A 26498-nucleotide genomic window follows, 5' to 3' on the forward strand; every position below is an offset into this window, starting at 1 on the left:
GTACATAATACAATAATTATATGAGGAACTCAGGCCACATGTTACCACCATTCTAAAGAAAGACCAGCCCAAGATTCAACAGTAAAGCCATAACTGGGATCTTTTCCTGATTTTGTTGTACTCTTTTCTACTATACATAAAGACGTCAAAGGGAATTTGGATAAAGAAAATAAACTTATATTTGAGTGAATATGTATTTCAAATACAATGTTTATTTGTATTATTTGATCTTCACAGACGCCTCTTTGAAATATTACAATCTTCATTTGCAGTGAAGCTATTCTAGCACAGGTTAGATAATATGTCTAAGGTTACAACTGGAAAGTGGTAGAGCTAGGGTGACTTTAAATTCCACACCTTCTATGACAAAGATTGCCAAATGTCCTGTCTCCCAATATCTATTTTCTACTACTACTTCCTTAGTAATAATTTAGAGGGAGGGAGGTTACTGGAGATTGAACCCAGGAGTGCCTAACCACTGAGTCACGTCTCCCTCCAGCCTCTTTTATTTTTAATTTTGAGACAGGGTCTTGCTGAGTTGCTTAGGCTAGCCTCAAACTTGCAATCTTCCCGCCTTTGCCTGGGGTTACAGGCATGCACCCCTGTACCCAGTGATACCTAATATTTAGTTGGCCATAATGCCATGTAACAAACTGTGTTCTTCATGCTTCCTTATAATTAGATGTGGTCATATAATTAAATTTTGAGCAAAGCAATCTGGGCAAAAGTATTGTGTTGCAATTTCCAGAAAACATACTCAAAAGGTTTACTCTTCTTTGGTCCTTCTTTCATCCTGTATCTGGAATATGAATGTTATAGCTACACCTCTGGCAATCATCTGTACTCTGAGAACAGAGGTCAACCTTGGAGTTGGAAAGAACTTGAACCCTGACAACTGCACAAAGTCAGGGCCTTGTATTCCCTCTCTTTGCAGGAGAAAGAAATATATTTCTATCTTGTTTATAGTATTTGGGGATTCTTTGTTATAGGCCATTGAATCTTTTATTTTTCTGGTACTAGAGATTGAACCCAGAGGTGCTTTACCACCTGAGATACAACCCCTATTCTATTTATTTATTAGGTAATACTTAATTAAGAAATTTTATTTGAGAGAATTCTTTATAAAGCACCATAATAAAGCTTTGATCATAGATAATAACATGTTTTTTCCAACAGAGCCAATTGAGAGCACTGCCATCAGTAGCCAGGATAACAAATTGTTAGAAACAAAAGCTACTATGATCATCCTCCATGTTTTCTCTCCCTGTTCTCTGCCCTATGTAATGTTACACCAACCAGGATGTTCATCTTCCTTGACACGTAAGCAATGGTGGGGTGGGCATATCAAGAGGAGTTATATTCCACAGCCTGTTAATTAAAAAGAGCACAGGCCCAAATCATTATCACAACGGATTAGGCCCTGACTTCCTTAACAAGACTCCTAAAGCACAAGAAATAATCAAGAACTAATAAATGGGATGGACTCAAACTGGAAAACTTCTCAGCAAAAGAAACAATCAGTGAGGTGAAGAGAGAGCCTACATTATGGGAGCAAATTTTTGCCACACACACGTTAGATACAGCACTAATCTCCAGGTATATAAAGAATTCAAAAAACTTAACACCAAAAAACAAATAACCCAATCAATAAATTGGCTAAGGAACTGAACAGACTCTTCTCAGAAGAAGGTATACATTTGATCAACAAATACATGAAAATATTCAACACCTCTAGTAATCAGAGAAATGCAAATCAAAACTACTTTTATCTCACACCAGTCAGAATGGCAATTATCAAGAATCAGACAACAATAAGTACTGGCAAGGATGTGGGTGAAAAGGTACATTCATACATTGCTGGTGGGACTGCAGGTTGGTGCAACCAATCTGGAAAGCAGTATGGAGATTCCTTAGAAAACTTGGAATGGAACGACCATTTGACCCAGCTATCCCACTCCTCCATCTATACCAAAAGGACTAAAAATCAGCATACTATAGGCAATACAGCCACACCAATGTTCATAGCAGTTCAATTCACAATAGCTAAACTATGGAACCAACCTAGATACCCTACAATAGATGAATGGATAAAGAAACTGTGGTATATATACACAATGGAATATTACTCAGCATTAAAAGAGAATAAAATTATGGCATTTGCAAGTAAATGGATGGAGTTGGGAGAATATCATGCTAAGCTAAATAAGCCAATCCCAAAAAACAAAAGACTGAATGTTCTCTCTGATAAGTGCATGCTGATCCAAAATGGGGGGACGGGGGGTATGGAAAGATGGAGAAACTTTGGGCAAAGTGAAGGAGGGGTGGGAAGGGGGCATGGAGGCAGGAAAGATGGTGGAATGAGATGCACATCATTACACTAGATATATGTATGACTGCACATATGGTGTGACATTGTGTACAACCAGAGAAATTAAAATTTGTGCTGCAATTGTGAACAATAAATCGAAATGCATCCTGCTGTCATATACACCTAATTAAAATTAATTAATTTTTTAAAAAAGAACAGGGGCAGAAGGAGTGGTATAATGACTCTTGCTGTAATTCTCTGTTCAATCCAGAGACAGGACAGTCAAGCAGATGCTGCTGTCTTTTTTATTTTTTGAAATAGAGGCTAAATTGCTGAGTCTGGCCTCAAACTTGCAATCCTCTTGCCTCAGCTTTGAGTCACTGGGATTACAGGTGTTTATCACCACATCTGGCTTAGGTCACTGCAATGCATTTAACCATAGCATTTATACCCTATCATACCTGTACAAAAGTCAATGGAAGGCAGGACCAGGGGCACATACCTGTAACCCCAGTGACTCAAGAGGCTGAAGCAGGAAGATTGCAAATTTGCAAATTGCAAATTTAGGCCAACCTCACCAACTTAAGCATGGCCCTAAGCAATTTATTGAGACTGTCTCAAAAGAAAGAAGATAAAAGGGCTGAGGATGTAACTCAGTGTAAATCCCTGGTAAAAACTGACTCTGAGTTAAATCCCCGGTAAGAATTAAAAAAAAAAAAAAAAAGAGAGAGCCATAGGAAATCATTCCCTTGACATATTAAGTGTTGTATATCAGCGGCAAAAAGTGGTACCAGTGTTTATCACATTTATTGTGCAGGTCACACACACCCCTGAGACATATTTCTATACTCAGGAAATAAAAAAAATATATAGACATATTTCTATACAAACTGTTCTAAGTAAAAAATTAGTCACAATCCCACATAAGCTAAGAATATAAACTACTAAGTATACAAGACTAATCTTTCAATTAATATTAAAACTGTCTCCTAAGTACTCTAAAGACACCATGGCAAACAAAATAGTGTCAACATGCATAAAGCTAAAAATGCCTGATGCTAAATGTCATGAGTAAGACATTTAACATCATTTATCACTGGAAAAATGCAAATAAACACTACTGCACCTACCCCCGAAAAGCCATAATGAGATACTACCACCTTACACCCATCAGAATAGTTACTATTTGAAATATATATATCTATCAAGTGTTGGTAAGGATACAGATACAAGTAAGGATATAGGTAAAGAAGAATCCTTGTGTACCACTAATGAGAATATAAAATGGTTCAGGCACTGCAGAAATATTATGATTGTTCCTCAAAAAATTAAAAACAGATCCATCAGTATATACAACTGTAATGCACTAAAAAAATGTGGAAAAAAATTAACAGAATTACCATATGATATAGCAATTCCCCTTTGTATATATACCCAAAAGAATTGAAAGCAGGGTCTCTCCATATCTGTACACTGGGTTCACAACAGCATAATGCACAATCGCTACAAAGTAGAAGCAACCCAAAAGTCCACTGACACATGAATAAGCAAGCTGGGATCATGTATATGAAATGGAATATTATTCAGACTTAAAAAGGAACACAATTCTGATACATACTATAATCTGGATGAAACTTGCAGACATTATGCTAAATGAAATAATCCAATTATAGAAAGATAAATACTGCATGATTTCCACTTATCAAGAGTAGTCACAGGCTGGGGTTGTGGCTCACTAGAACAATGCTTGCCTAGCATGTGTGAAGCACTAGGTTCAGTTCTCAGCACCACATATAAATAAATAAAATAAAGGTCCACTGACAACTAAAAAAAAGAAAAAAATTTTTAAAAAGAATATTAAAAAACCAAAAAAAGTAGACATGCTGGGCACAATGGCACACGCCTGTAATCCCAGCCATTCAGGAAGCTAAGGCAGGAAGATCATGAGTTCAAAGCCAGCTTCAGCAGTTTAGCAAGGTCCTAAAGCAACTCAGCAAGACCCTATCTTTAAATAAAAAGGGCCGGGGATGTGGCTCAATGGTCATCTGATCTTATATTGCAATGGTTAAGCACCCTTGGGTTCAATCCCTGGTACAAAAAAAAAAAAAAAAAAGTCACATATGGAAAATAGAACGGTAGTGACCAGAGGCTGGGGATTAAGGGAAATGGGGAATTTTTTCATGGGTAGAATTTCAGTTATACAAGATAAGAGTTCTGGAATAGATGGGGATGGTTGTACAACAATATAAATGTGTTTAATGTCACTGAACTTTATACCTAAAAATGGTTAAAATGGTAAATTTTATGAGTACTTTATCACAATAAAGAAAAGTGTAAAAGAAAAAAAAAACATGTAAGTTAACTGCTAAATTTTGCACATTTTCAGCTACAGTCAGAAAAATGTTAACTTTTACTTAATTATCTAGAGCTTAGTTATTGAATTCCCCAGATTATCTATAATATTCAAAACATTCTAAACTTAAAGATGGGGGGGTCTTGAATCAAAATAAAATTTCTAATGATTTCACTCAAGAGGAAAATACATAAAAGTAGCCAGGTGTGGTAGCGCACACCTGTAATCCCAGCGGCTTGGGAGGCTGAGGCAAAAGGATCTCAAATTCAAAGCCAGCCTCAGCAATGGCGAGGTGCTAAGCAACTCTTGACACCCTATCTCTAAATAAAATACAAAATAGGGCTGGGGATGAAGCCCAGTCATCAAGTGCTCCTAAATTCAATCCATGGTACCTCCCCACCCCCTGCAAGAAAAATACATAAAAGTATATCTGAAACATGGTGTAAAATTTGAAAAATGTTACAAGATAAAATGCACAGTACAGATCAAAGTTCCTCACATTTAACATGATGTATTAGACCTTCAAACTTTCTTTCCAGTCATTACTATATTTCTAAAAAAGAAGTTAGCAATCTACTCATTTTCACAAGCCCAAGGCATGGCTAACTAAATCACATGTTAAAGGAGTTGGCTAACAACTGATCACTCCAAAGCATCAAGGGAAGAACTTCAAGGTTGCTACTTGGACAAATCTACAGCAATTTTCATGATGCAGCTTTCTAATAAAGTACCAAAACTCTAATGTCACCCCAAATGAAAGCAGAGTAGTAAGAAAGAAGTCATCTGATCTTATATTGCAATTCCATGTTGTATTTGAAACCTTATTTTTAAGAACATGAAGCTAACTGGGTGAGGTGATGCATGCCTATAACCCCAGCGTGGGAGTTTGAGGCAGGAGGATTTCCTCAAAGCCAGCCTCAGGAATTTAACAAGACCCTGTCTCAAAACAAAAAATAAAAATGGCTCAGAATGCAGCTAATGGTTAAGCACCTCAGGTTCAATCCTAGGTACCAAAAAAAATGAAGATAGTAGGCTGTAGTTGTAGCTCAATGGTAGAGCACTTGTCTAGCACATGTGAGGCACTGGGATTCAATTCTCAGCACCACATATAAATAAATAAAAATAAAGGTCAATCAACAACTGAAAAAAAATATTTTTTTAAAAAAATGAAGATAGTATTAGAAGGAAAAGAAAGAAGAAATGGAATGTAAGGAGATGAATACAGAGTGAAAACATTTAACAAATGTGAAGTTTTACATTTTTTTGGTCACAATTTAGTGACATATCACTTATTTGGAGGGGGGAAAGTAGTAAAATTAATAAGGAATTTAAACAACTTTTTGTTTTGCCAACTCAACTGACAAATTGGTATACATTTCATGAGAACTGCAGACTTCTCCAGACACTGCTGGAAAAACTGAATGACAGATAAAAAAGTATACGATCAATGAGAAATAGATTGCAAAAGTCCACCAAGACAAAACATACATCAGTGTTATTCTCTGCTGTTATCCAATGGTCAGCAAAGAACATGATATATAACAGACTGACAAGCTAAAGACCACAGTTATTTTGAGTTATTTTTAACAGTTGGCTGTATCAAATCGTATAGCATCAAATATCAACAGGTATTTTTAATGTTAAGCACCAGGCAAATGTATACTGCGGTAAGATCTAAATGTAGCTGTCAAAATTCATAATTTGTTTCTCTTAAAAAAAAGAAAGAAAAGCAAGTCTAATATTACTTTCCATTATCATCATACAACTCATCCTGAAATAAATAACTTTGTTAACAGTTAAATTTAGGGGTAAAAACAAAAAACACAATTTCGTTAATTTTGAAAAAAAAAGATAAGCAGATGGGTTCTGTGTAGACCAGCCTCTAAGGGAATTGAAAAGACTAGCTCTGTGACTTTTCTCCTCCAAGACAACTGAGAAGAAAAGAAAACTTAAATACATCACTATGGCATTAGTGAATATACTATGAAGCTAGAAAGACCTTTTCTGCAAACCTAAAACATGCACAGATACCTATGGTACATGTATCTAAAATGTTATGTACAAATCCTGAGGCACTATGTTATTTCTTAATAATCCTTAATGACAAGCAGGAAAATTCCAAATAATAAACGACTATTTCCCCAACATCCACAACACTCAACCTCTCTTGAGAAAATTGCACCTCAACACATCTTACATTTGAAAATAATACCTATTTTATTGTTCCTTGCACAATCTTCTCCCTCAAAATTTAAAATAAAACTATTATATTTTCTAAAGACTTTTTCTCATATGCTGGCAAAATATTCCTTGTAAACTCATCTTCCATAAAAGTCTGTGCATCTACATCATTAAAATGCCCCCAAACAGTTGTCAAGCAACATACAAAAAACTCATCCTCTTTACTTTATGTTTGGTTTTCTCTTCACTTGTTGTTTGTAGGCACAAAAGTTCTTCCTATACCCGTTTTCACTGTCTGTGTCTCTATAAAGATGGTAAAAACTACTCCTTCACAAAGTGTGGAACAACTGGCTGTGCTCTGTCCCTTTCCCTCAGTTTCTACCAATGTTCGTGGTCCATCAGTTACTCAGTTCAAGGGAGGGAACTTTGAGAATAAATGTAATTACTTGCCCCAGCAGCAAGCACCAGGTGGATACAAACTGGGGAAAGGAGAAATTGGGGGATATTTTAAAATGTATGTTTTTCTATGTGCCCCAACAAACTAATGCCCAAGGCACGGTTCATATACACTGGTCAGAGAAAATAAGACTATCCACTTCAGTGGGTTTCTTTACAATATGGCAGAGAAGGGATAGAAGGTTTCTAAGATTTTGCTGGTATAATTTCCCCCTGGAGAGTAAAAGGAGACTGAATGAGAGGAAAGAAAAAATAGGGACAATTTCTTGTTGTCACTCTCCCCTCCACTACCATATGCTATTACTAATGTGAGTATGTTCAATGGGGAAATCAAAGAAAATTTTTAAAAAACACTATAACCAAGACAACTGGAATCTTAGCTGATAGCTAATGAGCTACAGGTTAGATACTCAGCCTCTTACCCACTGCAAGGGGGCAAAGCAGGAAAAGTGGATGTTGAAAAAAATGAGGGGAGGCTTGCATGTGACTGAATTTGCTGTTCCCCTTCTTGGCTCTGTTCTCAGAATTAGACTGCACCCCCCGCCAAGCAACTCCAATACCTGGAAACAGTAAGAGAAGACAAGAAAGAAAAAGAAGGGAAATAGAGAAAAGATTGGGGGGGGGGGGGGAGGCCATGTTGCCAAACCAACAACTAAATTAATGACATTAAAAAAGAAAATATATTATCAAAGATAGAAATGTAAGATTACCTCAAAACAAAAATAGTTCTCCCCTTTAACATACTAACCAAATAACTCTTAAAATAAATTCAACTATTTTAAAAGTAGAGGATTACCTATAAAATAAATGTCGACAAATTATACTGTCATATCGTGTGCATGTATGAGTATGTAAAAATAAATCCCGTCATTAATACAACTATAATTCATCAATAAAAATATGGAAGGAGAAAAAAACAATGTTGAACCTACATGACTGGAATTTCAAAGTTTTATTCCAAATAAGTACCTTTTGCCAATTCATTGTTTTTAAGAAATCACTTTAAAAGAGAAGAAATCACATTTAAGCTATTCAATATTGTGAAAGGGGAAAAAAAGGCATTTGAGCAACATTTAAATTTTAATGGTTACAGTTAATAAGAATGCCCACCAATAAACACACAAGTGGACAGAAAATCTTGTATATTAAAATAAACTACCTCTGCACTTTCCTTACAGATTTAGAATGTAGCCAAACACCACAATGACGTGGGGTAAAAATACATGCAATGGTGAAATAACAGCACACTGAAAAAGAAAAATTACACTTAAGATAAACTCAGCACCGTTGTTAGTAGAACCCCCATTCAAAGCAGAATTAGTGCCCTATCTCTATTCACAAAATATTGGGATTACAAATCTGGGATCGGAGATAAATAAGTAAGACTAAAGTTATATTCTGTTTGGCTTGGTTTTGAGGGAGTATTTATATCATAGTCAAATGCTCTAAAAGAAAATCAAGACAAGTAATTATTTGATCATCCTCTTCTTATTCAGAGGGCTGTCAAAGGAAAACGGGAAACGACTGACAATCTCAAATTCACACGTTAGGAGGAACATAGTAACTGCAGGGTGTGTGGCACGCTATCCAGCTGCTGGGGTCACGCTACGGAATTCAGGGATGCATGGGCGGTTACCACACGCCCGAGGACTGGTTAGCAACCCGCAGGTTTTTACAGCAAGCATTCCCAGGGTTACCACACCCCTTCGCCGACAGGGGAAACCATACTTCTTTCACGCCGAGGTCGCCGCCTCCCTCCGTCAGTTATCCCAGTCTCCAGCACCCCGCACTGTCGACCCCTCCCCGCACGTAGGCGACCACCGAGTACTGCCCCGCTCTCCACCGACTGGCACCGCAGCTACCACCGGACTCCGCGACCCCGGGCCCCGCGCGCGTGGTGCCGACCCCTCTCCCGGCCGAGCCCCCGCTCTAGGAGTCCTCCCGTCCACGGCCGCTCGCCCGCGAGGCCGCGCCCCGCTTCACGCCCCCACCGCGAGCCGGGAGGCGACCGTGCCGCTCACCTGGCTTGGCGGCTCCTCCTTCGCTCAGGACCAGCTGGACCCGGCTGGGGCCTCCGAGGAAGCGCGGGCCGCGGGTCCGGCTGGAAGTCGGTCGAGGAGAGGAGGGGGAGGGGGAGGGATGCCGGGAGCCGCCTCCTTTCTCCTCCGCCGACCGCGGCTCCCGCAGCCTGGCCGGGCGTCCTCGCACCCTCGCCCACTTTCTCACGGCCTAGCGGTGGGTCAGCCTCTCCCTCACCCCCCACTCCCACACTCACACTCCCACACGCTCACACCCAGCCGCTCCTCGCTCCCTCACTCGCTTGTCGCTCGCGCGCGCGCGACCCCGCTTACACACACAGCGCGCGCGACGCCGGCGGAGGCCGCCCCGCGCTCCCCTAGACCGAGGCGCCGCGCGCCCCCCGCCCGCGAACAGAGGACCGGCGCGCGCCCAGCCCCGCCCTCCTGGCGCTGCGGCTCGGCGGGCGGGGGGCGGCGGCCCGCAGGAGGGGCGGGCCAGCGAGCTAACTGGGCCGAGCGGATCTGACACCTGCGTCGCGACTCTCCCTCCCCTCTCCGCGACGGCGCTCGCAGCCATCGCGGTCCTCCAGGGCAGCCGAAAAGCTATGGAGTGCGCGCGCTGCGAAGGAGAAGGGAGCACGAGAGCGCTCCGAGGACGCGCTTTCCCACCCGCCCCAAAACCGTTCTCGCTGAGAAGGGAAACGGGTGGGGGGCGAGGTTGGTTCCCAGCTCGAAACCGCGAGATTAGTCCCTTCCGTTGTACGCCCAACCCGCCCTCGCATTCTTGCTCAGGCTTCAGCCATCCACGGGAACCCTGGCGCGAGCCCACCAGCTTCTTGTGCGCAGTGTCTGGTCCCCACATCCCAACCTCGGCGCCCGCCGCCTGCCGCCCCCACCCCCCACCGCTGTCGCCCCCTCCAGAAGGCGAAGATTTGGGGACAAAGATGATGGGCACCTAGAGGGTCCATATCCGCGTACACACACAGTCATTGTATATGGAGGCACATAAAGCGACACCATAAATACTGTGTTTAGCAGGTTAAAAGATATCTACCAGGGCAGACAGAGCCAGCTCTACCACTTAGAAACCAGCGTAAACCTTGGTCAAGTTGATTACCTAACTTTCCCTCAGCCTTCGTTATAAAAAGATAAAAGTGCATTTCAGGGTTCTGATGAGAACGAAATGAGATGAAATATTTAAGAACATTCTGTAAATTCTAAAACTATGAAAATGAAGTAAAATCATAGTCCAAAGCAGAATAAAATTATAAATGTTTGACTACCTAATTTTTCTAGACCTCAAATAAAATACAGAGTGGTGGATGAGTCGGATTTAGTGGCGCATATCTGTAATCCCAGCAGCTCGGGAGGCTGAGGCAGGGAGGATCTAAAACCAGCTTCAGCAACTCAGCAAGGACCTAAGCAATTCAGCAAGACCCTTGTCTGTAAGTAAAATAAAAGAAAGGGCTGGAGATGTGGCTCAGTGGTTAAGTGACGCTCAGTTCAATCCCCGTACCAAAAAAAAAAAAAAAGACAGATGACCTCCCTTCTATCCATGAAAGATTAATTTCCAAATAATCAGCCCAGATGCGAGCTACAGTAATGTCCTAACTGATCTGCCTTTTTTGCAGGTCACATCTCCTTTTCAGTCAACTCAGCCAATAACTTCTGTTCACATTCCTTTCCCAATCCATTGCCAATATAATTTCATCACCTGTCTTGGGGTTTTTTGTTTGTTTGTTTGCTTGTTGCTCATTTCTCTCAGGAAACTAAAAGCCCTTGAGGAGCGGCTGAATAACCTAGAGTGATGACTTCTGGAATCAGACTGCCTAGATTGGATTTCTGTTTATACTACCTATGTGATCTTCTAAAGAAACTTCATCTGTTAACTTATAAAAGTGAGAAAAAAATGGATACCTACTACACTTAGGTTTCGCAAGGAATAAATGAGTCAATTCATTTAATAATGCATAGTTCTTTCTCAACCAATAGGAGACTGGCTCCAGGACCCTTCTTGGATATCAAAATTAGGATGAGTCCCAAATGTAAATTTGCAAGTAAAATTTGCATACAATGTAGGCATATCCCCGCATACTTCGTTATCTCTGGATTGCTTATAATACCTAACAATATAAATGCCATGTAAATAGTTGTCACACTGGATCATTTAAGGAAATGATACGAAAATGCCAGTACATGTTTGGTACTGACACAATTTCTTTTCAAATATTTCAATCCACATTTGTTGAATTCTTGGAGACAGAAGAATTAGCCATATACGCTACTTAGTGTCTGAAACAAAGCAAGAGCTATTATGAGAGTTTACTGTTGTTACTATATGTGATACCACTGAGAGTAACCAAGAAGAATAGTGCCTATCCTCACAGAGGACAGGTTTAGAAAAACAAATGTGGTATATGACATACCTTCAAAAGAGGATAAAGTCTAAAGAAATACAACATTATTGATTTCCACTCTTTCTATTCAGCCTCCTAGGACATAGACCAATAGTTGTGATCAAGTAAAGCTTGATCACAGGGAGATTAACACTATGAAAATCTAGCAAAAGATAACACAGGACAAACGTTGCACAGAGGACCAATAATACTTAAGTTTGTTCCTTCAGTCCCACATAATGGAATCCACTTCATGGTAACAATGTACCCTCCAGAAAAAGTGGTTTTTAATGTTAAAACTATGAATAGGGAACATTACACTATTAATTTATTTGCCATCTGCCCTTTTAAAAATGCTATTATTACCTGGGCATGATGACACATGCCTGTAATTCCAGCAACTCAGGAGGCTGAGGAAGGAGAACCACAAGGCCAGCGTGGCAATAGTGAGTCCCTGTCTCAAAGTAAGAAATAAAAAGGGATGGGATTTAGTTCAGTGGTAACCATGCCCCTGGATTCAATTCCCAGTTCTGGGGGGGGGAAAAAAAAAGTTGTATCATTGGTTGTAATGCCACACTGAAATTATTCCTATTATATATACATTGCTTTTGTTTTGTTTTGTTTTGTTTTCTGGTACCAGGGGCACATCACCACTGAGTCACATCCCAGCCCTTTTTTGTTTCATTGAAGACAAGGTCTCACTAAATTGCTTAGGGGCTCACCAAGTTGATGAAGCTGGTTTTGAACTCCAGATCCTCCTGCCTCAGCCTCCCCAGTCACTGGAGTTACAGGCATGTGCCACTATACCCAGCTTATACATTGTTTTTGACATATGTTAATAAGGGACATAAAAAGAAATACTAAAAAATTTTTAGTTGTCAGTGGACCTTTATTTTATATATACGTGGGGCAAATGCTCTACCACTGAGCCACAACCCTAGCCTTAAAAAGGACTATTTTAAAAAGTCAATGATGTGATTAAAACTGTGTGTCATTATCATTATATTGATACAATATTTACATAAATAATAATCATTTCACACTTCACATTTTTTTTTGTATAAAATAACCAGGGAGAAAATTATTTCCACCATTTTCATACTGGGATACCAAAGTCAAGAAAGGCTATACATAAATTCAGTTATAATCTTTGGGGCTTCATGGTTGATATGTTTAGAGAAGAATGGTTTTTATGTCCTTTGGATAGCAACATGTGTTCAAAAATACTTTAAGTAGCTTGTCTTGCCTTAATCATGTATCACTCATATTTAACCAGTGAATTAATATTCTTCAGAAGGCTTTAAGATCAACTGAATCCCTTGGGGAGCACAATAAACCTCACGTCAGATAAATTTGATTAGAAATTCAGGTTTAACTTTTTAGCAGCATGGGATTTTTGTTTAACTTCCATAAATCTAAGTTTTCTCATCAGCAAAAATCAGGATTTCATTAGTACTACTTTATTAAATTACAAGATTAAGGAAATAACTCAAACATAACATACAACATAATTGCTCAATAATTATTGACTATTATTATCCAAGTTGATAGCAAAATAGTCTTATCAATAGAGAAGAAATTATACAAAGTGTACATGTGTGGTAATAATACAAATAATTAATATTAATTGTATGTCTCTGAGAGTGAGAACAACTCTATGAGTGATGAATTTGAGATGAACATAAAGTCCACTCTTTACCTAACCCAAAACACTTCCAGATTTTTTGCTCTTATTCTTATATATATATTAGAATCAATTGGAAAGCTTCCAAAAATAGTTAAAGCCAGATGTCTGGATCTAAGAACCAAGTACTTTACCTGTCCTAACCTGTTTACCTTCTTTCAGGTCACATTCCCTTCTCAGTCACTCCAGCCAATAGCTTCTATTCAGTGCTTTTAATCTGCTGCCAATATAATTTCATCACTTGTCTGTTTTTTTTTTTTCTTCCTTTTTTTTTTTTTTTCTTGCTGACTTTCTTCAGGGTACTAAGAGTCTTTTAAGAGCTGTTACAGAACCTAAGGTGATAACTTCTAGAATCAGACTGCCTGGATTGAATTTCTGGTTCTACCACCTATATGATCTTCTGAAGTAATTTAACCTCCCAGTATCTTCATCTAGTAACCTGTAAAAGGGAGGAGAGTTACCTACTTCACTGAACTATCACAAGGAGTAAATGAGTTTTAATAGGTACAGTGGTCCCTTGGTATGGGAGCAATATTTTTTAAAGCTTTTCAGGGGATTCTATCCTGCCCCCCAAAGTACAACCAACAGTGATGTTAGAATTAATTATATCTGGCTGTGTTTGAAATGCCATTTCAGTTAATCAGATTAGCTGGTTAGAATACAATAGCAGCAAGAAGTATTTTTTTAAAGTAAGTTGTGAGAGAACATGATGATACCAGGAAGGCACAGGAACAGGGTTTAATGAAAACAACTCCCCCCAACAAAGTTACCCAGGTCCGACCAATCCCAAATCTCTGATTTTACTTGTGTATATGTACATCAGGCAAAAACAACAACAACAACAAACAAAACACATAAGGAGCAACATTGTTTTTTCTAGATGGCAGGTCAAACAAAAATCTTTTAAGTGCCCCAGAGGCACCATCTGCCACCAATCTTTTCCTTCAGGGTCTCAAGGAAACAAGCCGGAATTTGATCAAAACTAAAGGACTGAAAACTAGTAAAGAGAACTATAAACAGGAATTTAACCTCTGATTTCAGTATTTAATAGTATTCTTTATGGAGTGTCTAATGTGATTACTGCAAAATTCATGTGGCTAGAGAAAAAGGTGGCGGGTGTCTTATATCAGAATCTTCACTAGCAAATAAGGAACAGTAGCGGCAGCTGCAGTAAATCTAGCTCTCCCCGCTGTTTCCTCTCCCGGAGCCAGCCGGCTAGAACCAGCCGACAACAACAGTCTTCGCCGTTAGAATAGCTAAACACTAGTCTAGTCTTTCTCCACCCACATCCCTCCTCCTTTTCCTCCACTCCATTTCTGCACATTAAACTCAGTGCCTCTCTAACTATGCTAAGACAATGCCCATGCCAGACACAAAGGGAGTTGGGGTGGGGAAAGGAATTCAGCGGCTCAATCAGAGAAGGAGTTGAATGAAAGTCAAGGGGTGATGTAGGTTGCCCCATCTTTCTTAAATTGCATCTGGTTGTCAGTAAAATTTCTTTTTGTCTACCACATAGGAATCACAGGGGAGATGCTTGTTTAAAATGCAGATTCCGTGGCCCCCACCTCTGACCTTCTGAATCAGCCAATCTAGCTACACTTCTTGAGCCACCTAAATCTGCATTTTTTTTCCCTCTAGCTCTGTTGGGCATTGAACCCAGTTAGGTCCTCTTGTTGCTAGGCAATTTCTCTACCACTGAGCTATATCCCCAGCCTACCAAAATCTGGGTGTTTGTTAAATAAGCATAACAAGTGATTCTTGGACACACGAAAAGTTTGAAAACAGTGCCTTTAAAGAGACTAAACTGACCATTTGTAAAATGTTTTCTTTAAAGCATTCAACATTTATTAACTCACTGTAGCCTCAAGCAAACTTGTAAGGTTGAACAAATATTATTAGTCTTCTCTGCCAGAAGAAAAAATTAAGTCAATGATATTAACTCATTGGTGATAATTTCCTGGTCTCCTGAGTGTGCATAGGAATATGAACTGAAGTTCACCAAAGAAGCTACATCTGGATGGGCATGGTGGCACATGCCTGTAATTCCCCAGCAACCCAGGAGGTTGAGGCAGGAGAATTGCAAGTTTGAGTCAAGCCTCATCAATTTAGCAAGTCCCTAAGCAACTTCAAAAGACCCTGTTTCAAAAAAAAAAGAGGGGGGCGGATCCCAGTGGCTCAGGAGGCTGAGGTAGGAAGATGGCAATTTCAAAGTCAACCTCAGCAACTTAGTGAGTCCCTAAGCAACTTAGCACTACCCTATCTCGAAATGAAAAATAAAACAGGCTGGGGATGTGGCTCAGTGGTAAAGCACCTCTGGGTTCAATCCACTAGTATCAAAAAAGAAAAGAAACTGCATCTATATTTAAGAGTATGCAGACTAGGGTTCACTGATTAGAATATCATTATTATAAAGAGATGTTGCAGATTAAGAGCTAAAGTTATTCTGAGTTGGGTGTAGTCCCTTTTAATAGCTATATACTATCAATCCCTGTCTCTGACCTAGTATTCCTGAGACTAGATAAAACTCTTGGAATGTATACTAACCTTCCAGGATCTCAGGCTTCCACCAACCTTAAAGATAAGAATATGATAATGTCAGAATACTGTAAAAGATTCCCCTGCGTTGTTAAAAACATCTGAATCATATGGCAGAGATTTCCCAACCTCGATTTCACCTACTGCATGACACTACTACTTTCTTTTATAACTAAAAAGCTCCTGAAACTTCTAAGAAAGAACCATGTCATGCCTTATAAATCAAAACTATATTCCTGGGCGTTTATCACTCATATATGACTCTGAGAAAAAAAATTTTCTTATTCCCTCAAAAGAGAATTGTTACCTATGGTTGACAAAAGTATCTTTAAAAGTATATCGATTTGGGGCAGGGCATGGTGGCACACACCTGTAATACCTGTGAATCAGGAGGCTAAGGCAGGAGGACTGCAGTTTTGAGGCCAACCTCAGCAACTTTGAGGCCCTGTCTGAAAATCAATAAAAAGGTCTGGTGATGTAGCTCAGTGGTAAATCACCTCTGGGTTCAATATAAATATAAAAGCTTTGAAGAATGAGTGGAAAAATATAGAATAAGTAAATTTGGAAAGCCATTGTGTTCTCCCATAAATAGAAGAAGCACTGAGGCAGGGGAAAAGAAAAAACAAAAACATAGGACCACCCCCTCACTTGATGCAAAAAAACATGGCTGAGTTAGTAGACAACTTATTCATGGAATCTACCCATGGAAATGATAATATTCAAACCGCATAAGGGCTGTGAGGATTTGTCACCATCTATGCCACCAGCAGCACCCTGAATGGGTAGTTAACATTTATAGATAGTAGTAGTAGCAGTAGTAGTACTGGGTATTGAACCCAGGTGTGCTTTAACACTCAGCTACATTCTATTTTTTTTTTTTTTTTTTGAGACAGGGTCTCATTAAGTTGTTTAGGGACTTGCTAAATTGCAGAGACTGGCCTCAAACTTGCAATCCTCCTACCTGAGCCTCCAAAGTCACTGGGATTACAGGCGTATGACACTGTACCTGGCTCTAAGAGCTTTTATATATAGCAAGCCCTTTAATGCTCCTAATACCATTATTGGATTTAAATATCTTCTTTTTATAAATGAACAAATTGAGGCTCAGAGAGGTTAAGTAGCTTATCCAAAATCAAACAGCTATAAGTGGACAGCCAAGAAGTACAGATTATTAACCACTTTGTTCAACTTTTTTTTCTTTTTCTTTTTTGCCATACTGGTGTTTGAACCTCGGGTCTCAAACATGCTAGGAAAACACTGTGTTATATCCTCAGCCCTTTTTGATTTATTTTAAGACAGTCTCTCTAAATTGCCCTGGCTGGCCTTGAACTGCCTCAGCCTCCCAAAGTCGCTGGGATTATAGGCATGTGGCACCACGCCTAGCTTTGCTTCATTTCTTTTTATAATCCAACCAAAGTCCTTAAAATTGATTGTGGACAGTTTTCCCACTTCTTAAATTTAATTTAAATATCACTGCTTTCTGTCTTGGCTTATCTATGATAGCATTTAAAAAGACATTTGAAAAATAGTGATGCATATATTGGAATTTGCAGAATCTAAGAACCCATTAAACAACATCATCTATAGGATTTAACAAAAAGTATTACTAATAAATGTATATTTCCTCAAATATGTGTAGTTTTTGTTGTTTGTTTTAGGGTTTTTTGTTTGTTTAATCTGTTTTTGTTTTTACAATAGTGGGGATTGAACCCAGCGATGCTCTACTGCTGAGCTATATCCCCATCTCTATATCTTTTAGATCTTTCAGCCTCAGCCTCCAAAATTGCTGGGATTACAAGCATGTGCCACAATGCCCCACTATGTATTGATTCTGATTTCTTTTTTAATTTTTTTTTTTTTTTTGCACCAGAGACTGAACCTAGAGATATGTACCAATGAGCTACATTCCCAGTCCCCTGCCTTTTAAACTTTAGTTTAATTGTTTAATTTTGAGGCAAGGTCTTGCTAAATGGCTGAGGGTCTCACTAAATTGATGAGACTAATCTAGCATTTGTGATCCTCATGTCTCTTGGAGATGCTGGGATTAAAGGCCTGTGCTTCCCCACCCCATTTGTAGATTCTATTTAAGAATAATGTATAAATCCATTTAAGTCACAAATGGATTTGCTAAAGTCCTATCATTAAGTTTTTTCTCTTACTTCAGACATGTAAACTACTATGTTGTGGGAGACTGTAAAATGTTTTGAGGTTTAAAATGGAACCCACTGACATTTTGGAACATAAAGGGTTTAGCAGAAAACTCAGTTTAGTGGAAAAAATCAGGGTTTAGTGCCTAATAGAGAGGCCAAAACTAGGTCAGTGTCTCTTGACAGTCACAGCTGGTAGAGAATGATGTCACCGAGGCATGGGGCGGGGGAGGTGCAATTGAAGGTGGAGAAGTGGAGACCCTTTGACTGGGAGACGGTGGGGTGGGATTTACAGAGCAGGGCTGTAGGTCAGATTTTGTAGGCTGATTGCAGAAACAGCTGAAGCCGGACTTCCTCCCGACCAGCCTCTCCCCTGTTCTCTCCCAGGCCACGTCCCTACCTCAGTGTCTTGGTCAGACCCCCTCTGCTGGAGACAAAGACACCTAGAAAGCAATGAGGAGAAGGACAAACATGAAAAAAGAAAGATTCCGACAAAGGAGAGAAGGATGAGGAAACGAGGCAAAAAAACTATTACTCAAATCCAGGGGGAAATGGAGGAAGAGACAACAAACCGAGAGAGACAGATGAAGAAAAAAAAAAGTGAAAAAGATGGCTGAAGGAAACAAAAGACAAATTAGTGAGCAAAATGCTGGGAACAGGACATCACAATGGTTGAAACTTGAAATTAAGAATACAGTTAGTTTTTTGCCAACAAATCAAAACTGGGATACTCCCAACTAGGACTCTTCAACTCACATCCACATTAAAAGTTATGCTGTCTGGTTTACCTGTCTAGATCTGGAAAAAAAAATCTATGACTAATTTAAATATCTCATTCCAAGTTTAGGTGGTACCTGTTAAATTTTTTAAAAGTAATGACAATAACAGTTTTTGCACATGGAGATTGGGTATATTTCAATACCCCTGCTTTTGAAATGTCATGCATTTCACACATTATTTTAATCACCAGAAATAAATATTTTAATCCTGCTCAATGAATTCCTAGACCAAAACTGATGTCCTTCCATCATGCCCAATGGCCTTTCTATAATAACAACAAAATCTCTTTTTTGTTCATATAAGAACTGGTAATGCTCCTTTCTAGATAATTAAGATTTTAAATATCCCCCGGTGAACCAAAATATACCTCTAATATACATATTTCAGGATAAGCCATGTCTAGAAGAATATGAGGGAGATGAACTATCCTAGCTAGGTACTAGAACTAGGGGGGTCTTGTGCTAAATCTGGAAGTATGTATTATTTCTTTCCTTTCTCCTCTGAAATTTCTTCCTTTCTAAGGAAGGAATTTCTTTTATTTACCTTCTGCTTTCTTGTTCCCCCTTTCTCTCTTTTTCTCTTGTTGCAACAGCTTCTCTCTTGGTTTCCATCTCAGGTTGCCCCCATAATCTCCTTCTAAATTCTGACTTTGTTGTGTCTTGGCTTAGTCTGCCAGACTTCCACTAAACTTTCAGAGCTGGAATCAGAACAGTGCATTTGGCAAAAAATCAGTCACACATTCCACACAACCACAAACAAGCACTCTGACTGCAAAATCTTTTCAACATCCATTCCTGTTTCTTGTAGTCAGCAGTTCACACAGACCCATGATCTGAAAGAAGCAACACATACATCACATACATTGTGCGTGCACATGGCCTCTGCAGTCAGCTCACAAAGACACAATGTCTGCAGAAAGGTCTTGCAGGCAGCAGACACAGGCAGTGCATTCTCCACCCCTTTCATAAGCTCTTCCTGACTGGCTCTTTCTTCCAGACACCTCCTCCCCTCATGCTGCCTGGCAATGACTCCCCTCCTTTTCCTGCAGCTCTGCAAGTCCTAACTGCAGTGCCATCCATCACTCTCCCAACAGATCCTTAAAGCAAAGCAATTGTTGTTTCTTGAAGCTCCTTTTTGCCCTGACCAGGAACTTGCTTCAGCCAAAGAACAGGCAGAATAGAATCTCCTTCGGGAACATGCTACTGTAGGCTGGTCTCTAGTACTCTAACTAGTTTCTACAAATTTTAATGTCGGCTTGGAAAGCTTGAGGAGAAAGCAGGGAGAAAGAAAAAAAGAGGGAGAAAGAAAGAGGGAGCTCTGAAAAAAAATTATTTTGTTGAAAACTTGGACAAAATCAGAGAAACTAACTTAAAAAGAAAAGGGGAAGCAAAGGAGGAGAGTAAACAGTAAGAGATGTGAAATGGTAAAATATCAGAGATCAGTAATATTATTTCTCTTGAGCTTTTTGTTTCAGGGGGATAATCAGTAAGAGAAAAATCCTGATGAGATTACACACTTTGAAATTTTCCTTAAAAGTCAAAGTATATAACCATGACAAATACCTGCCACAAGGGAGATTTAACTACTAATTTGAAAATGTTTTCTGATGCTTGGAGAGATAGTATCATTTGGATTTTAGTTAAACAGATGTTTTGCCTCAAATATTACCTTATGAGACATAACCTATTTTTTAAAATTATCTGTTATTTACCTGAAACTCAAATTTAACTGATCATCCTGTATGCATCTGGCTATCATACATTCACGTTCAGGAGATTCAGATACATACTCACATTTAGTAAGAATACCTGACAGAGCCAGGATCACCTGAAGGTGATTGCAAAGTATGCTACACATACCAAATTGAAATCCGCAGGGATGGAGTTAGATTCTTCAGGCCTTAAGCAACCTATCAAGACCCTGTCTCAAAATAAAAAACAAAAAACTGGGAATGTAGCTCAGTGGTTAAGCACCCCTGGGTTCCATCCCAGTACCAAAAAAAAAAAAAAAACCTCTTCAGTTTGATATACATTGGATAATTGTGATGCATGAAAGTTTCATAACCACTGATTTTTAGGAGGGCTACACAGCCCTCCCTGAATCTGCATAGAATTAAAAACTAGTATTTAGTTGGGAGGGTACCAGGATTGAACTCAGGGGCATTCAGCCACTGAGCCACATACCCAATCCTATTTTGAGACGGGTCTCACCAAGTTGCTCAGCACCTTGATGTTGCTGAGGCTGGCTTTGAACTCCTGGTTCTCCTGCCTCAGCCTCCGGAGCCTCTGGGATTACAAGTATGCACCACTGCACCATGCCACTTATATTTTTATATACATTTGTACATATATCTGTTACACTATAGAAGCACTAACTTCCTTTTAAAACTTCTTTCCTTCCTTTGTCTTTTATAATGCTAAAAATGGAGCCCAGGGCTTCACATATGCTAGACAAGTGCTGCACTACGTAGCTAAACCCAAAACATTAATTAACTGTTTTAAAGTCAGTGGGAGCTTGGTGTGGTGGCACAAGTCAGGGTCTCACTAAATTGCTGCAGATCATCCTGAATTGTTGAGGCGGCTGACTTTGAATTTGCAATCCCTGGCTAAAGCAGGAGGATCGGAAATTCAAAGTCAGCCTCAACAATTCAGGATGATCTGCAGCAATTTAGTGAGACCCCGACTCAAAATTTAAAAGGGCACGGTGGTATCCTGTAATCCCAGTAAACCAGGAAGCTGAGGCAGAAGGATCACAAATTCAAGGCCCTAAACAATTTAGCAAGACCCTGAGTCAAAATTAAAAATCTGAGCATGTAACTCTGTGATAAAGCTCCCCCAAAAGGAGGGAGCTGGAGGAGTAGCACAGTGTAAGAGTACTTGCTTAACAACTGCAAGGCCCTGCATTTGATTACTAGCACTGCAAATAAACAAATAGATAAATAAATCTAAATTGCTTTTCTTTGTATCAGCAATGAACAAAGTAGAATACAAAATTAAAAAGACAACACATTCAGGCACAGTGGTGTATGTTTATAATCCCAAGGGACTAAGGAGATTGAGGCAGAAGAATGCAACCTCAAGGCCAGCTGAGCAATTTAGGAAAATCCTGTCACACACACACACCTTAAAAAGGGGAGTTGGGTATGGTTGACTCATGCTTATAATCCTAGTGACTTGAGAGGTTGAGGCAGAAATATTGGAGGCAGGAGGTATGTATAGATTTTGTTATCTTCTAGTTTTGTAATGTTTTTATTTTATTTTGTTTGAAACAGATTCTCTCTAAGTTTCTCAGGCTGGTTTAAATTCCTGGCTAGGCTCAAGGCATCTTCCTGCTTCAGACTCTAAGGTGCTAGAATTATAGGCACCTGACACTATCCCCCTCTTTCTGGGAATTTACATTTAGGTGTATGGTCTAATCCGTGGGGGGATTAAACCCAGGGGGTGCTCTATCACTGAGCTACATCCCCAGCCCTTTTTATTTTTGAGAGAGTGTATCCCTAAATTGCTGATTATTATGGAGTGTGTGAGAATTCCAAACCACCAAGCATATTAAGACAAATTGAAAGGGAAAAAGGGCCCTTTAACAAGCATGCCAGACAAGCAGCTGGAAGCAGGCTGACGCCTCAAAGAACTCCCAGCTTCTGAATTTTGGAAATACAGAGTTTATAGAGGCAAAACCCACAAGAACACATTTAGGTCAGAAAGACCCTGTTGGGACGTATTTTGATTGCAAGAGAGAATTGTTTTGATTACACATTTCAGAGTCATTTTGTTATACATCAGGGCCATAATCAGGGACACGGGAAGATCCTACTGTACTGTCAACATAGATACATCTGTCAGGAGGCTGAAAAAGAAAACATTTTAAGCAAGGATAAAATGGAGTCAGGTCAGAACAAAATGGCGTTACTTTGGTTCTTTTTCACTTCACTGATAATCTCTCTAAACTGCTGAGGCTGGCCTTGAACTTGTGATCCTCCTGCCTCACCCTCCTGAGCCCTTGTGCCACCGTGCCTGGCTGCTGCTAACTGTTTACCACAAAGACAATCGGACAGAAATCATTGATGAGGCAGGTCTTAGTCTGTAGAGGTCTTCCACACTGTTAGGTATAGCTCAATATTCTTGCTATAGGAACTACATTAACTAACATTCAGCAACTGAACAGTAAGACTTGTCTGTAGAAGTTATTTGTTGCCCTCTTGTGTCTGGTTTTAGAAAATGCAGTCTCTCCTGGCCTCACCCTCCTGAGCCCTTGTGCCACCGTGCCTGGCTGCTGCGAAGTGTTTACCACAAAGACAATCGGAGAGAAATCATTGATGAGGCAGGTCTTAGTTTGTAAAGGTCTTTCACACTGTTAGGTATAGCCCAATATTATTGCTACAGGAACTACATTAACTAACATTCAGCAACTGAACAGTAAGACTTGTCTGTAGAAGTTATTTGTTGCCCTCTTGTGTCTGGTTTTAGAAAATACAGTCTCTCCCCTTCACGCTCAGAATCCTCTTAACTTGCTGATAACTTCTTTATTTATTCTAAGAAACAAAGTTTCTCTATACTCTAACTCAGAAGACTTTTTAAGTGGGGGGTCCTCACTATGTCACCCTTGTTGACCCCTGAACTCCTAAACTCAAGCCATCCTCCTGCCTCAATCTCCTGAGTAGCTAGGACTAAAGGTGTGCCAGGCTCACATAGAACACTTCTGACAACCAGATGTGCCAGGTTATTTTTACTTCTGCACTGAGGGATTCTGACAGCAATTGGTTGTTCTACAGTTCAATTCTTACCAACTCTGTCTCCTGGGAGTTACATCAAATCCCCTAAGTTAAGAGATTAGTCCCACCAAACTGTCCCACCTACAGTAGCTGCAAACCTCAAGTCCTGGCCTCTGGTACCTCTGACTTATAAGCAAGCTATCACTGGGGATTCCCATGACCTCCTCAACTGTCTGAATAATTTGCTAGAATGACTCCGAGAACTCAAGAAAGCACATTACTTACCAGTTCATGATCAAGTATATTATCAAGAACAGATGAAAGAAAAAAACAAAAACCAGATGAATAGTTGGCCGAAGAGTGTACGTAGAACGTGGGGTCTGAGAAGAGTCCTCAGCACAGGATAGTCTGTCCCCGTGTAAGGTGGAGTTGGGATGCACCACCTTCTTGGAATACGGGTTCAGTTCACCAACCCCAAAGCTCATCAAGCCTCCTTAGTTCAAGAGATTTTATAGTGCTTTACCTTTAGCCACTCCCTGCTTCTTGGAGGTCGATGGGTGGGTCTGAAAGTTCCAGTTCTAATCTCTTGGTCTTTCTGGAGAGCAGCCCAATCCTGAAGTTTACTAGGGGCCACACTAAAATCATCTCATTAGCATAAACCCAGGAGTGATCACTGTGCAAGATCAGAGGCTTGTTATGAATAACAAAAGACACTCCTACCACTCAGAAAATTCCAAGAATTTTAGGAGTTCTGTGCAGGAACTAGGTGTAAAAATCAAATGCTTCTTATACCACATTTATTCAACATATCTTTTTGTTGTTTTTAAATATATCGTTTTGATGCACAGGATGTGTAAGCTCCTGTGCTTGGTTTGGGGCAGAGGATGGTGAGCAAAGCATCTGTCCACAGTAAATTCACATTGTAGCAGAGATATCCAGGAAGACAATCCAAAGGATATACTGAGTTAGGAAGGATGAATATAAATTTTTTATTTATACTCATCTTTAGCCATGGGCTTGGGGTATAGGTCAGTTGTAGAGTATGTGCTTAGTATTCAAGAGTCCTGGGTTCTATCCACAGCACTATGAAGAGAGAGGGGGAGGGGGATGTGGGAAAGGGAGAGAAAATTAAAAAAAGAAAAGAAAAAAGAAAGAAAGAAGAAAATAAATTAGCCAAATTAAAGTAAGGATTCTGGACAATTAAGGATGGTGGCAGAGACATTACAAATAGAATGTTGCCTATACACCAAGATTGGTAGTACCTACCTGCAATCCCAGAGATAGGAGGTGGAGGTGGGAGGATTGCAAATTAGAGGGTAATCTGGGCAACAGAGTGAAATCTTATCTCAAAATAAAATATAAAAAATAAAAAGTGCTGGTGATGTAGCTCAGTGATAGAGCACTTATCTATCATGTACATGTACTTTGCCCTGGGTTCAATCCCCCACCACAAAAATTTGGTAATAATAATAATAATAATGCTAGTGAGTTTCTTTCTCTCTTTCTCTCTCTCTTTCCATATTCATTTATTAGTGCATTATAGTTGTACATAATGATGGAATGAAGTTTCATCCATATCCTAAAAACAGTGAGGAACCTTTATGATTTTTAAACCAGGGAGATGACTTAATCTGATTAATACTAAAGAGATTGCTCTGGCTGCTGTGTATTAGGAATAAAGGTAGGAAAGCACTGGAACTCAGACACCAGTTAGGACTCTGCTAAAGAGAGGACTGAACTAAAGTGATGGAAAGAATGATGAGAACAGACAAATTTGAAGATATTAAGAAGTAGGCTCGGGCTGGGGTTGTAGCTCAGTGGTACAGTGCTTGCCTTGCATGCGTGAGGCGCTGGGTTTGATCCTCAGTACCACATACAAATAAGTAAATAAAATAAAGATATTGTGTCCATCTACAACTAAAAAAAATATTTAAAAAAAAGAAGGTAGGCTCACTGGGTTTGGTGGTGAAAAGCTGTAATCTAAGCAACTCAGGACTCTGAAGCAGGAAGATGGCATATTAAAGGCCAGCCTTGGCAATTTAGGAGAACTTATCTCAAAAAAAGAACTTGTGATATAGTTAACCACTCCCAATCTCCACTCCCACCCTCGTTTTTGATCTTTAATACAAAAAACAAAAAACAAACAAACAAAAACAGTAGGCTTAATAGGATTTGGGTAGCCAAGAGTGTGTGTATGCATATGTGGGTGTTTGTTGGGATTCAAAGTGAGGAAAAGATAGAAATGAAGATAGATGCTAACAATGACTCACAGATATGTCAGCAGTATAACAGGGTGAGCTAGGGGTGGGATGGTCTGTACTGGAAGATAATGGCTTAACTGATTTTAGATATGCTGAGATACTATGACTTAGCTTGCTTAATCTTTGTTCAAATTTCTTATACCTTTCTGTATTACAGAGAGTGGGAAACTAAAAACTACGCATTATACTCTTCTACAGATAGATTTTTTTTTTTGGCGGAGGATACTGGGGATTAAATTTAGGGACACTCGACCACTGAGCCACATCCCCAGGCCTATTTTGTATTTTGTTTAAAGACAGGCCCTCACTGAGTTGCTTAGAGCCTTGCTTTTTACTTGAGGCTGGTTTTGAATTCACAATCCTCCTGTCTCAACCTCCCAAGACTCTGGGATTACAGGGGTGCCCCACCACACTGGCTAGAGATAGATTTTGAATGTGATTTAGGTTCCTGCAATTACATGCATTAGCATCAGACTGGAATTAAAAACAAAATTGGGCTGGGCATGGTAGAGCATGCCTTTAATTCCAGAAGCTCAGCAGGAAGATCTAGAGTTCAAAGCCAGCCTCAGCAATTTAGTAAGTAGCTTGAGGCCCTAAGTAACTTAGCCACTCTGTCTCTAAGTAAAATATAACTCTGAGGGATGTGGCTCAGAGTTAAGTTCAATACC

The 26498-nt window shown here is 39.7% G+C and overlaps 1 protein-coding gene across 7 annotated transcripts in view; it reads right to left on the minus strand.

The window, feature by feature from the left end:
* Rimklb (ribosomal modification protein rimK like family member B) overlaps positions 1 to 23994 on the minus strand; it is an 83042-nt gene extending 59048 nt beyond the window's left edge. For 4 of the 7 annotated variants that reach the window (XM_058580507.1, XM_058580505.1, XM_058580506.1 and 1 more), the window contains exon 1: positions 19402 to 19660. In XM_058580507.1, coding sequence (XP_058436490.1) covers positions 19402 to 19469 — 68 coding nt within the window. In that variant the 5' untranslated portion in view covers positions 19470 to 19660. Of the gene's footprint in view, positions 1 to 9319; positions 9706 to 19401; positions 19661 to 23854 lie in introns of those variants that run through there. The other 3 variants (XM_058580508.1, XM_058580509.1, XM_046448212.2) reach the window with 3 other exon arrangements.
* Between the last annotated feature and the right edge of the window lie 2504 nt (positions 23995 to 26498).

The sequence above is a fragment of the Marmota monax genome, unplaced genomic scaffold, assembly GCF_021218885.2.
Source record: "Marmota monax isolate L192 unplaced genomic scaffold, Marmota_monax_Labrador192_F-V1.1 WCK01_AAM20220418_F8-fsc00315, whole genome shotgun sequence".
NCBI lineage: Eukaryota > Metazoa > Chordata > Mammalia > Rodentia > Sciuridae > Marmota > Marmota monax.